Genomic DNA, 13314 nt, shown 5'->3' on the forward strand with positions numbered 1-13314 from the left:
GAAGGTAATTCGCTGGAAATATTGGCTCACATCCCACGTCTGTATGTAGGACACGTATGCATAGTTGGCTCTTGCGCCATGTTGCCAAGTTTTGTTGTTTTCGAGACGTTTTTATTTTCTTGTCGCTGAGAAGTTGCAACATTTTTTTGATAATCGATTATTTGGAGAAATTTTAGTGATATGTGTAGCTAAAGTTGCGTTATTGTACTTACAGACTACGTTATCAAAATTACGCATCTTACATAAATCATCCTCATTTGCGGAGTCAATGCATTATTCCTTCCTGATTAGATAGGCAAGGTTGTTGAGCGATAGATAAGGAAATCGGACTATCTTCAACTTCCGATATTCTCAGTAGCTACAAAGACATTACACTGTCTCTTCACAGCCAAAGCTCGGATGTAGTCTACAGGTTTTTGAATCAAAGTTTTATATTAATATAAACATATTCGAAATTCTACTAATATTTATTTAATAAGTATATAGATAGGTATGTCACGTACGTGCCCAATAACAATGAGTGAACACTAATTAACACAGGTTAATTAGATCCGGACTGACTCATTGCATAACCTAGTAGCTAGCTAATAAAATGACTTTAAACTTTGATTAATTGACCAACTAGTTTGTCAATATGTTTTACCAAGTTTAATTAAATAGTTACCCGCATATTTAATTTTAGGTCTACCACAAAACTGTCTAGTGGACAGGATTTTATGGTAACCTAATTACCAAATTAACACCAGCACCGGTAATGGGCTAAAAGAGGCCAGGCACCTCTTCGTAATTTATTTCAGCCCCGATTGTTTTAAATTTTCAACAGATTACCAGAACACGACGAGCAGCCGGGACCCGAGTTCGTGTCGGCGGGCGTGTCGCTGTTCGTGGGCGGCGGCGCGTGCGGCGGCGGCGTGCTGTACCGGCAGAGGACTGCGCCGACGCCGCGCCCGCCCGCGCACCTCGTGCCGCCGGCCACGCACGACCGCCTCTGGATGTGGAAGTGTTTCAACTATACGTAAGTGAACGTACCCTGACATGCGGTACACAAGGAGGCATATTGTAATTGTAATAACAGGTTATGAATTTGAGATGGATTTATTAATTATTATACATATAATGATTTGTCAGTGTCAAAAGTGATGCTTCTGGTTGAAGCAATGTAAGAAGAAATGCCTCGTACGCCTTCAGGTGTATTGTGTCAATGGGTCAATAGTTGTGTTAGTCAATATTCAATATTAATAGTCAATAGTCTGAAGAGACTAACTAACCTTTTATTGGATGACTTTTGGCTGTTCGTAAAAAGAGAGGTAGAGGAAATGTCTCCACCACTTTCCACAGACCACTTTCGCATAATAACACGGGATCTAGTAGCAGACTCCGTTAATCTATTTATGTACATGGCAAGGCAGTTCGCAAAGTTTTAGAGAGATATAATTATCAAAAATTATAATGTCTCCTAACTCTTTTAAGGCTTCGTCAGCGGGAGGATTATAAAATTAACTTAGAAAGTAAGCTCTTGAACTTTTTGGGTTTTTATAATTTAAGCATAAATAGGATTATTTTTAATCATCCGCGACATTTTTTAAATGGTCGTAGTAAAATACAATTAAATATTGTTGATTATACTAACGTAACTAACAAAAACTGACCTAATATTGTGATTACCATGTGCAAAATGGAAGTAAAAATACGCAAATGAAACACTGTATCAAATGACTTTCAGCGAAAAGTCCCTTCCGATTTGATACATTAAAAACGTAAATTACAGAAGTCAAACTGAGCTAAACCCCATAAATCCCGAATACCATGATTCATATGTCGTGAAACATAAATTACGTCCTCGTAAACGCAATGACATACTGCCAGTGATAACGTGAAGTAGGATTAGGTTACACTGCGTTATATTTGAGTGCTCAAAATGTATTGTGATCGTAGAAATGTAGAAATATCAAATAACTCTAAAGGGAAAAAGCGGATTTCGGAAAGGTATCCAATTTGTTTTGTCGTCGTCGGGGAAAGACTTAACTTTGAGTCAGAGTAAGTACCTAATACTTAGCACGTAGGTATGTACTTTCATATAATAACGATAATGACCAAAACCAGGCCAACATTTGTATTTTATCCGGTCTAGTAACATGGTACTATTTTTTTTAAGTTGCAATTCAAAATTAATCTTTAAACACATTCCCTTAGCTAAAGAGTAAGAAAAGTTAATATGTTTAAGTAAATTGTTAATATGTTTAATTTAATTTACTTTATTTACTTTATTGTTATAAAACTTATTATCATAGTTTTTTCTTTTAGCTTGTAGTTAATCACTAAGGAAGAGCGGTGTTCCTTAACACAGGTATTTTTATACTTAAAAAGGGGCACCAACCTGTATTTTGTTAAACGTTTCTTGTTAGCGAATAAATATTTTTCATTTTTTTTCATTTTCATTTTTTCAGTTAACGAAAAGACAATAAGTAGGTACCTAATTGAATTGTGGACGACTAGGGTCGTGCGGTAAAAGTAACTTATTATTATTTTATATCTATTTTTTAGACTCAAGTGGTGTATCTGCTATAAAAAAGAAGAAATATCATTGCTATGTAGCACACTCCTCGATGCTGATTTTCAATAAGGTCCAGTAGATGGACTAGGTATACTGTCATCATTATGTAATCTATGTAGGTACCTAAGTAAAACTTTATTTTACGAAAATAATAATGCTCCAATTTGACATGATAATGATTTTGGCGTAATAATTCGTGTACGTTTGAGTATATTATCACTGTGTAATTTACTTTCCAACAGGATGACAAACTAGGTACTTTAAGATACCGTCCATTCCTAGCGACAGAGACAAAGCGATCTTACACTCATATTTTAACTTTGTGCTTTATGCTTCAACTCGATTAAGGTCTTTTGTTGAAATTTGGGACGGCGAACGAAAAATATCGCTGTGAAAGGATGTGAAAAATGTCATTACCTACTTTGTACGAGGGCGCGGACACTCGGACAGGTTTTAAATTATGTGATAAATGGTATTTTGTTGTTGTCATAATACAGTGTTGTTTTTATTATTCGTATTTATTTGTTTTATTTAAACGGCATCGTACAATATCTAGGTATATGTATATACCAAAAGTTATTACATGATAGGTAGGTACTCATCAATTTAACTGGACTATAAAATGTAATATGTGTCAACATCCCTTTTTTAAATAAGTTGCCCTGTTTTTATTCTCCAATTCGATCAAATAGCTTGAAAATCCTTTGTGTGTTCTGAGTTTCTTGTTTACGTTTCGGCGCTCGATGCGATATGTGTGCTCAGTGAAATTATCTCGTGACCTCCCAATCCTTCGTCACGCGGAGGATCTAATTAAATTTAGACGTGATTTGCTTTGCGCTTAGAAGAAATAGGTTTCCATGGAGAATTTTTGAAGTGAAAACTTCTTTAGCGGCGCTGGGCACTTTTTGAGGTGGGGAAAAATGATAAACTCCAGACAGCGTAAGGCGATCACGTGACCGTAAGGTTTAGATGGCCACTCATTTAGATGGCATACAAATCAATAAAGAAAAACTCAATGACATTACATGAAAAAGGTTCTAATCTTGTACGGGTTGAAATACGAGGATCTCACAGTTACATTCTAACTTTATATCACTCAAATATAATTCAATAAAGCTACATCTTGATGAAATCGCTAATAAAAGTGAACTCTAGTACTGGTGAATAAAACTCAAAATATCATGACCAAATATATTTAGATGCAAGGTCTGCAAGGTAACTTTACAATTTCTATTCGAATTTTAAACAATTAACGCTACAAATTTGAATTTCGAATTTTAAACAAGCTCACTGACCAGCAATTTTGGAACTAAAGTTTTTCAATAGAAAGGAGGATGGGTCAATTATACATAGTGCTGCAGACATTTTGGACTAGTCATTGAGTTTTCACTTCTGTCGGCACTCCCGGAGTGCAACCCGTTGTTTTTTTTATTTAGCTCCTACAGCATGCATATTTGAATTTTAAACAAAAATTCCTAAGCAAGTGGTGCATTTGAGAATCGCGCACTTTTGCTGAGTTTGCATTTAAAATGTAAATACTAAATAGTAGTTCAAGAGAAAGGATGTAAAAGGAGGTACAATTTTTATAGCTAGTTAACAGGTTTTATCATTTTAACTGATCCGACGCTATAAAACGCAATCATTGTATAATTAAACGACCAAACTAATGCTGCATTATCACTACACTATAAATTTTAACTTTAACACTATCGAAACAAAGTTGCATTTACAAAATACATTGTTATAGTATTATGCGAGCTTGCTTTGGCTTTAATTTGGAATGCAATATTGTCCACCGTAGTTAAGGGACATATGTATTAAGCGAGCATTATTAATTGTTACCGCTGGGAATCGGACAGCACCGCCTGATTGTGTCGCATATTAGTATTGTCCATGTAAGGTTAAAGTGGTACATTTTACTGCCAAACAAATTGAACACAGTCGATGTGTATCAGGTTTTATCAAATTAGGACACTTGCCTCAACCGTCATGCAGTAATCGTTATTCTAAATGGGATAATATCTTCGTTTTTTTAATCTGTTCGTAGATTGCTTTTGATGCTATCTATCATGCAATCAATGATTTAACTTTTGATACTCACTTTGCGCACTCAATTAGAATACGACAACAAAAACAATAGACTTATATCGACCGGGATATGGACCGTGATTACCGTTTGTATTGTTTTCGAGCTCCCGATACTTCGACGCAGTTACATGCATCTTGTTTTCCTATACGGTTACCATCAGTTTGTCACTGACATAAACGCCGTCGAGAACGTAATTTACTTTCTATACATCTCGCTCGCACTCGCATATTAGTGCAAACGGGATGTATAGAAAGTAAATTACGTTCTCGACGGCGTTTATGTCAGTGACAAACTGATGGTAACCGTACTGGTCGATATAAGTCTAGTGTAACTAACCATGAATCATTCAATCTGTAACAAAAACAATGTCGAATAAACGATTGTTTAATTATTCAATTTAAACAAAAAATGAAGGGTCTACGAGATTTTTTCATTCCATTAAGTCTTATGATTCCTGTCTAAACAGCAATTTCAACCTTTTTATTAAGTATGTAATTGTAAATACTTTGAGATATCTGAATCCTCAATGGTTACTTAGCTTAGATACCTACTTTAGACTAAAGGTACCAACAATTCCAGAAGCCAACTTTCAACGGACGGGGTGACAATAACGGCTCCATCAGAAGCCGGTCGCTGGTCGCTCTGGGCTCTGTCTCTGTCCAACCGTGGCCTGCGCTTCTCCGCACCGCGCACCATCAACGTGTTCCGGCCGATTCAGCTGGACTTCGCGTTGCCGCCGGCCCTCAAGGTCGGGGAAACGGTGGAAATCGATGTCAAGATTACTAATAACATCAACAACTGTATGGATGTAAGTAACTTTAATTTTTTTTTTAAAATATCATTATTATGGTCGCGTTTATGACTACGTATAGACCGACCGCAGGCGTACGGCACCCGCACCTTCCCCGCCACCCTTAGGCATCCTACCCCGTGGCCCCCGTACCGCGCAGACGAGGAATCATTTAAGCGGTCGGTCTATAGTAGGTACCATCGTTCACACTGGTAACGCTTCTAGAAGAATTAGAAGAATTTTATAGCCTACTATTAATTAATTAAATGTCAATTTCGCAATCCAGCTGCGGGAGTTTGCCACAGGAAGGGTTAATTGACAAATCGTTAACCTTATAGGAAAGACGTAAAAAATAAATCAAATTCAAACATGACATGTGTACCATAGGATAAATAAATGAAAACAGGAAAAGTCCACTCGTTTGGTAAATGTACCTAAAGCAGAATAAAAAGTTTACGTCTGAATTTTTTTTCTACAAGTAGCACAAAAATGCGGGCAAGCAAATTTTACCTCATTAAATCGGGTGTCGTCTGCCACAAAAAAATCTAAGAAAAACTCATACTGAGGCAGAAGAACCCATCTAGAAGGATAACAACGCCGAGAAAGCATCGTAAATAATAAATGACACCATCTGCTCACAGCAAAAATATTTTTTCTACGTGAAAATATGCATCAAAATTCTACTAGAACACGGTATTATGGGATGAATCGTAAGAATAAACAAACAGGCACCTACCTATGTTTGCGAGAAATTCGCGGTCCAATAACACAGGAGACTAAATTATGTTTGGTTAGGACGAACCCCTTCATAAATATTATCACTCTTATTTGTTTAACTTGTAATCGGACGGACTCGAGAATTAATTATGTTATTTATGGCCTTTGTAAATAATGTGAATGTATTTCCTTTTTACCTGTGAATGCTGGATTTCATAATGCCAGATGGTACACAAGTATTTAATTTTAGTTGGATTCATTTAAAATATTTTTATTTTATTATTAGTCTCATATCGTCCACCATAGAATTTTTCCAAATAATGTTTAAATTTAGTTGTTATGTAATTGGGTCGAATTAAATTCTAAAATTTAACGAGACAAAAGAAATGTCTTGAGAAAGTTTGAAATTGCATTGAAACAGAGTGTAGTGTGATTTTAGTACCTAGATACAGTCTAAGGACAACTTTTCTCACTACCCCACCATTTTTAATGTTATTTTTTATAACTATTAATAAAAAATAAATGTAGCACAATTGAACCAAATTTCAAACTGTTACTCCTATTTATAGGCCGTCAGCGTCACCGCGAGCTTTAACGTAAATCGGCTATGGATTGCCTAATCGTTCCCGTTTACCGGGCTCCAATATCCCGGGATTCGCCGGAATCCCTAATCTAGATTCGATGAGAGACGCCAAACGCAAACAAATCAGGATCGCGTGCGCCCCATCACGCGGGCAAAGCTTTTAACAAACACGACAGCTCTATTGAACAGTTAGAAATAAAGTAAAGTGTGTATATTATGTATGTACCTAGAAGCACTGGTAGCCTACGGAGCGCTGGTAGCCTAGTGAAAAGAGCGTGCGACATTCAATCCGAGGCTCGCTGGTTCAAACCCCGGCCCATAGTTTTTGGAACTTATGTACGATACCTATATTATTATCATAATTTGATATTTACCAACCGCTTCTCGGTGAAGGGAAACATCGTGAATAAACCGGACTAATCCATATAAGGCCTAGTTTCCCCTCTGGGTTGGAAGGCGACTAGTGTCTACGCCAATTCTTGGGATTAAGTACCTAGTTAAAAAAATATAGTTTTCAGATTTTTCCCTGCACTTGTCAACGGAAAGTACTTACCTACCCTTTAATTTTGATTCCCTTTTGAGAATGTCGTAAGATACGTTTTTTACGACATATTTAATCGACCATACGGTACCTACGTACGGTACGGTAAAGATACCTTTTTTTACATCAATTTAGTAGTTTGATATTTGCACAGGTTCAAGGGATAGTAAATACTTTAAATTTAAAGGGTCTTAAGAGACAGATGGATAGACGGACAACAAAGTGATCCTCCTATATGTTCCGTTTTTTCCTTTTGAGATACAGAACGCTAAAAATTAAACTAAATACTTACAAACATTTTAGTTTTAGCATATTGCAACATAAAATAACCGAGCTCACGAATAAATGTACCAACAAGCTGGCCCCCTGTGGCGCTTGCTTTGCCCTCGCTGAAATTTATGTCCATACTTATATCTTACTACTTTATGGAAATAGACGACAGGTCAAATTGTTATAGAGGGTGCGGCCAAACCCAAACCAGGGCTTTTATTCGCAAAGGCCAATGAGAGCATCATCAGCATCACAGCTTTAACACTAACCAGTACAAGTGTGATCTTGAATATCTAATGTTAAAACTTTTAGACTAGTACTAATCAACATAATGTTCGATTGCAAATCCACTTCTTGCACGCCATTGTAGGTATACAGTAACTAGACTCAAATTTACTCTAGGTAATATGCAAGGCAACAAGCAACGCATTGATCGACGCTTAATTTTGAAATGAGATGAAATGTAAATAATTTATTTGACACCACAATCTTAAGATTAACAGATATTAAATACCCATACGACATAGTTATGTAACTTGTTGTCTCAAAGAGGATACCAATACCACTCAGGATACCACAGAGCACATAGTGCAACGACGCTGATTTTCAGTGGACCCTTAAACTTAAAACTTAATTAAGATAATAAACTTTTTCCGGAGTGTTCTATTACTTACATCATTATACATAAAAATTTTAACTTGACAAAAAAGACAATGCGAGTATAAATAGGTACATTATTATTTGTTACTTGATGTAGGTACCTACCTATTCCCTAAAGCTTGGTAAAATAGTTAAACGCGGCCGCGTATTATTGACATAATACGTAGGGGATGACTCCCTAACTGCCTGTAACCATATCTTCATATATACGAGATTGTACAAATATACAGGCATTGATGTTTGATCATACAATAAAAGCTACTGCGATTGAGTTACAAACAATGTGATATGTCGTGTGAGTGAGTCAATATGAAGAAATGGACCTTCCGGCTTTGTGGCGTCAATATTTGGGCATTGGTCGTGGTTTTAAAAGGTTTATTGCTGGCAGTGAATCACTATTATCATCATCATATATATAAAATTGAAAAACCAGAACGGGATGAAAAACGAGGGACAAAGCGAGATGGCGCCTTACAAATTTCTAAAAAAGTTTTTGACACGTTTCTCGAATACGACGCACGTATGATAAGAAAAAACTGTTCCAATCTATTATCTAAACATGAGAATAGAATTAGAGCATAAAAACTATCGCTTTCGATGCGTATTTAATTTACAATAAGCAAAAGAAATTTTCATAACAATCTTCATTTTACGACGATCGACCATTTCTCGGCAACTCTCGGTAGGTTTCGTTTCGGTAGTCCACAGACTAGACCAAATTATTCGTAAGTTAGAGTAACCTATAATTATGTTTGTCATGTTGGTATACAGTTATTTCGGAGTTTTTTCACACGAAGTAAAATAAAAAGTGCTGTCAACCTCAACGAATAGTGACTTTATGCCATATAATTATGACTTATCAATCAAATTAATATTATCATATTATTAATAATTTGTATTTTGTTGTTTTAAATTTCTTTTTGAGTTATATTATTCAGATTGACTTTCACAGCTTCGGCAAACATTGTCATTCGTCCGGAGAACGGGCTGCCGAGATGGGCCAAAAATACAAAGTTGATAGCAAGTTATAATGTAGGTAGATAAAGTGCATGATCAGATATTTTTGAGCGACGTGATGAAAATAAGCAAATGTACAGTCAGCAGTCAGCCAAATATCGTAATATAACTTTGTTGCCATAGAAGTAAGGATGTGTTCCGATATAGTGGCGAAATATTGAGAGACAAAAGCGGCTAAGCTTTAGTGGGTCGGACACTTAGAGATAATGGGAGAGAATCGTGCCGTGACGAGAGCGTACTTGGGACAACGAAATGGGAGACGCCCGAATGGACGTCCTAGGTACCGCTGGAACGACGTAGTTGCTCAAGATCTGCTCAACCTCGGCCATGGCGACTGGCGAGAGCTATCGCAAGACCGAGAAACATGGCGTGATCTGGTGTCGGAGGACAGGACTCACTTTGGGTCGTTGCGTCACCGTAGCCTTAGTAAGTAATCTTAATATCCAGAAAGGGAAATGGGGACTACCTACGTTTGTATGAAAAGGCGATTTATGGGCGGTGGTCGTCCATATTCGTCTTAAGGCGGACATTAATCTAATGAACGTTTTTGCAACTAGGCTTATAAAAATAAATAATAATTTTATGTTGAAACAAGTTTTAAATAAATACCTACGTAGATGATAATATACAATCTTGCCTTTTATCAAATCACATCATTTTTGAGAAATTTACTACTACGTTATCCAAATAACGGCTACAAATAAGAAATCCCTATCACAGTTATAAACCCTGGCAGGGTTGAATACATAATAATGTCGGTATTTAACTAAACATAAGACAAACTCTTTATTTCATTTACGCGAGCGGAGCTGCGGGCCCGTCTAGTATATTATAGGCACATTCGTAGCATTCGGGAGACGTTGTAAAATGTAGGTAGGCAGTGAATTACATTAACTATGTAAGCTTTCGTTTTGCATCAGACGTGATGTTTAGAAGAATTAGCAACTTACCAACATCTCTTAGCCACTCACATAATTGATATCTTCAGTGACCTCTATTTTTATAATAAAATAAGGGTGACAGCTGGTAGCTACAGTTACCAAAAGCATGTGAGTGGTTAGATTATGAGACATCTCATCCTGACATAAGTCAGGACCGGTAGAAGTGGCGTAGGTACTCGAAGAGAGGCCTATGCTCAGCAGTGGTTCATTCTTGCGGGCTAGTATGCGACTTGTGCTCGATTCTCTGAAAGAGTTACTCTACTAAGAGACTACATAATTATACTTGCAGCATTCTCTACCTACTTTTTTGATCATCAAGTTTTATCGTGGCTATGTAATAAACAAATTGTCTTTTCAGGTAACGGCCCTCCTGGCTCTAAGCGCAGGGGCAGCATTCGCAAGCACCGGAGCTCTGTACGTTACCGAACGTCTGAGACTGGGACCACGTGGAGGAACCCAGCTGGTGGTCAGGGTTGCCGTCAATACTCCGGGCAGGAAAAATATTACAGGTATTTTTGAGACATACATAATGGACTACACAGATAAGTACCACAAAAAGTATGTCACCCTAAAAAGCCATCTAGTTAAACTGCCAAGTTTTTTGTCTTAGTAAGTTAGTACCTATCTATATTTTTCTTTGTCTTTAAGTTATTGGTAATTCTTATTCTTATGCTTTTTTTGTGTTACATGTAAGAATAGCATATATTTTTAAGAAAGTAAGTAAACTCTATGTCAATATGCTTAGCAATTTACCTCTAGTTTTAGGTCAACCTAACCTAAATGTATTGTCCTAAGAGTATTCAAAACATATTAAAAAAAAGAAACAAGTGCGAAATGTCACGGACCGTGTAGTGTGACTTCCCCGGATTTTGTGATATTATATATATTTTTTTAAATGATGAAGTGATTTTGCAATAAATTATATCAAATATAAAACACTAATCCCTGTTCTACAACACTCTTTAAAAATTGTATGGATATATAACGACTTTATATAATTTTAAACAACATACATTTTGTGATCAGTTTTCGTGTCACCGCCGCGTGTGGTAATATAAACATGCGGTACTCAGTAGAAAATTATCTTTACTACTGGCAGCCTTATTAAAGTTTTTTTAGAACAGCAACACTGTGTTGTTGCCAGGTTTCAAATGGCTGAAGGGAGAAGTTTTGTCGAAAAAATATTTATTTGTGTTCATTTGAAAAAAACGGTCAACGTTAACGCATCACCGCCGTGTTAGAGTTTTAAAAGTAAGTTGCAGTTTCACATTATTGTTTGTAAGATAAGATATACCTCATACATTGCAGATTAAGCTAATTATTTAACATTAACAAAATCAAAGGAAATGTTTATGTAATATCGAACATGTTCCAAATTATCACGACCGTGGCCTCAAAAATCTGTCACCGCCACGGACTTTTGAGTACACGTTCGTGACATATAGACACGTGGTCGTGTCATTCTTAATTCGTTAGATTAATTTAGAGGCACATGCACTCTTCAGAAATGCTATTTTATTAGCTACAGATCATTTGCTGTTATTGCCCGACTGCCAAAGCAAAAAAAATGTGTTTCGGTTGTATGTATGTATGATGTGTATCGAATTCTTTGTCACACTCTACAGCCTTTATAGTTTGACGGATTTCAACGTCTGAGCTATCATTAGGGTTTGTCGTAGTCATAGGAGTGACTTAGGCTATGTTAATATAACTATATAAATCAAAATAGCCGAGTTGGCCACCAAAATGCCGAAATATCACGACTGAGGGACACTTTGTCACAACCGTGTTTATGTGCTCATTTTATTTACCTTTCCTGAAGATATTAAGCTTGACCATATGAATCAAAAAATTGCATTTTGTATGTACTTTTGATATTTGTAATAATATGTGAAAAATAAAAACGTTTATGAAAAAAAAAATTTTTGGACACAATTTAATAATCACCCTATTAATATTTCGTTGGGTAGGCATAAAAACATGTAAGAATAAACACTTAGTACTACATATGTACACTATTAGGAGAATGCCTAAAGGTGCTCAGTAATAAAATAAAACGTGAATTAAATAGATAGTTCAGTTAATTGCTACAATAATATCCGTAGTAAAGTAAGACATTTGACCTTGAAAAGTAGTTTTAGTAAATGAGGCCAAGAGGACAAACTTTTAAATTATTCGAAATGTTCAACCAAGAAGGTAATCTGCGAACCAAAATATTTTAATGAACTTGCCAAGTCGAATTCTTGAATTGCACCCCAGACATAATTGTGAAATTAAAATCTTGGCAAAGTTGTTGCCTCTTGGCGTAATAAGCGTGATCGTCCCCAGGGTGTAAGAGTCTCTTAAAATTTGTTAGAGCAATCTCTCATTCAACTTAACAAGTCTTTGAGGGATTGTTAGAATCTAAATCTTGTAAGTAATATCTGATAGAGTGACCCAGTATCAGAATACGAGTAGATTCTTGCACAGTTGGCATGCACCTGATCATAATTATGATTCAATTTCGGCTGTTTCAAATACACAAAAAAACCTCTGATAATTCCCGGGGCTCGCACATATTGTATCCTTGTCAGCTCGGACGTCCAATCAAAAATGTAATATTACTTTATCAAAAAGGTGACACATATAAACCCTATAGTGTAAAAGTGCCACAATCGATACAAGATTGTCTACTAACAAATTACTCTATTAATCTTTATCATAAGAATGGAGTCATATTGTATAGGCACCATAATGAAAGATATTTGGTAGCGCCATGGGAACTATAAGTATACTCTGACCTGATTATTACTATCATAAAAATGTTTTGATCAAACATTTCCGTTATATTTTCGGAGTCGTACTCCAAGCGATTGTAGACCTTATAGGAACCGCATCTCGTGTACTAGTGGAACACAATTCTGAGATAAAATATTGCTGGTGGAAAATTTCATCTTGGCGCGCTTCAGTTTGCCTTGTCAACAATCCCGACGTCGAGTCGAACGATCTTTGTAGGAAGTTGGTGGATGCTCTTATGTTATTACTTGCTGGTACCTTGTTTAATGTACATGCATGATAATATTGTTAATAGACGTCTTGAGAGAGAAGTTGTACTATACATGATGTTGTACAATCTCAGAAATTGCTTGTCTAGCTTTTGAATTCTAACAGCC

The 13314-nt window shown here is 36.3% G+C and overlaps 1 protein-coding gene and 1 long non-coding RNA gene across 2 annotated transcripts in view; both read left to right on the top strand.

Annotated features, from left to right (window-relative positions):
- The window catches only part of LOC134803405 (uncharacterized), a 351777-nt gene that overhangs the window by 246826 nt on the left and 91637 nt on the right, over positions 1 to 13314 (top strand). The gene's annotated exons all lie outside the window — the stretch shown is intronic.
- LOC134803395 (C3 and PZP-like alpha-2-macroglobulin domain-containing protein 8) overlaps positions 1 to 13314 on the top strand; it is a 136639-nt gene that overhangs the window by 97490 nt on the left and 25835 nt on the right. Inside the window, exons 11-13 of the mRNA XM_063776217.1 lie at positions 824 to 1015; positions 5223 to 5451; positions 10521 to 10671. Coding sequence (XP_063632287.1) covers positions 824 to 1015; positions 5223 to 5451; positions 10521 to 10671 — 572 coding nt within the window. The remainder of the gene's footprint in view (positions 1 to 823; positions 1016 to 5222; positions 5452 to 10520; positions 10672 to 13314) is intronic.

Source organism: Cydia splendana, chromosome 2, assembly GCF_910591565.1.
Source record: "Cydia splendana chromosome 2, ilCydSple1.2, whole genome shotgun sequence".
NCBI classification, from domain to species: Eukaryota; Metazoa; Arthropoda; class Insecta; order Lepidoptera; family Tortricidae; genus Cydia; species Cydia splendana.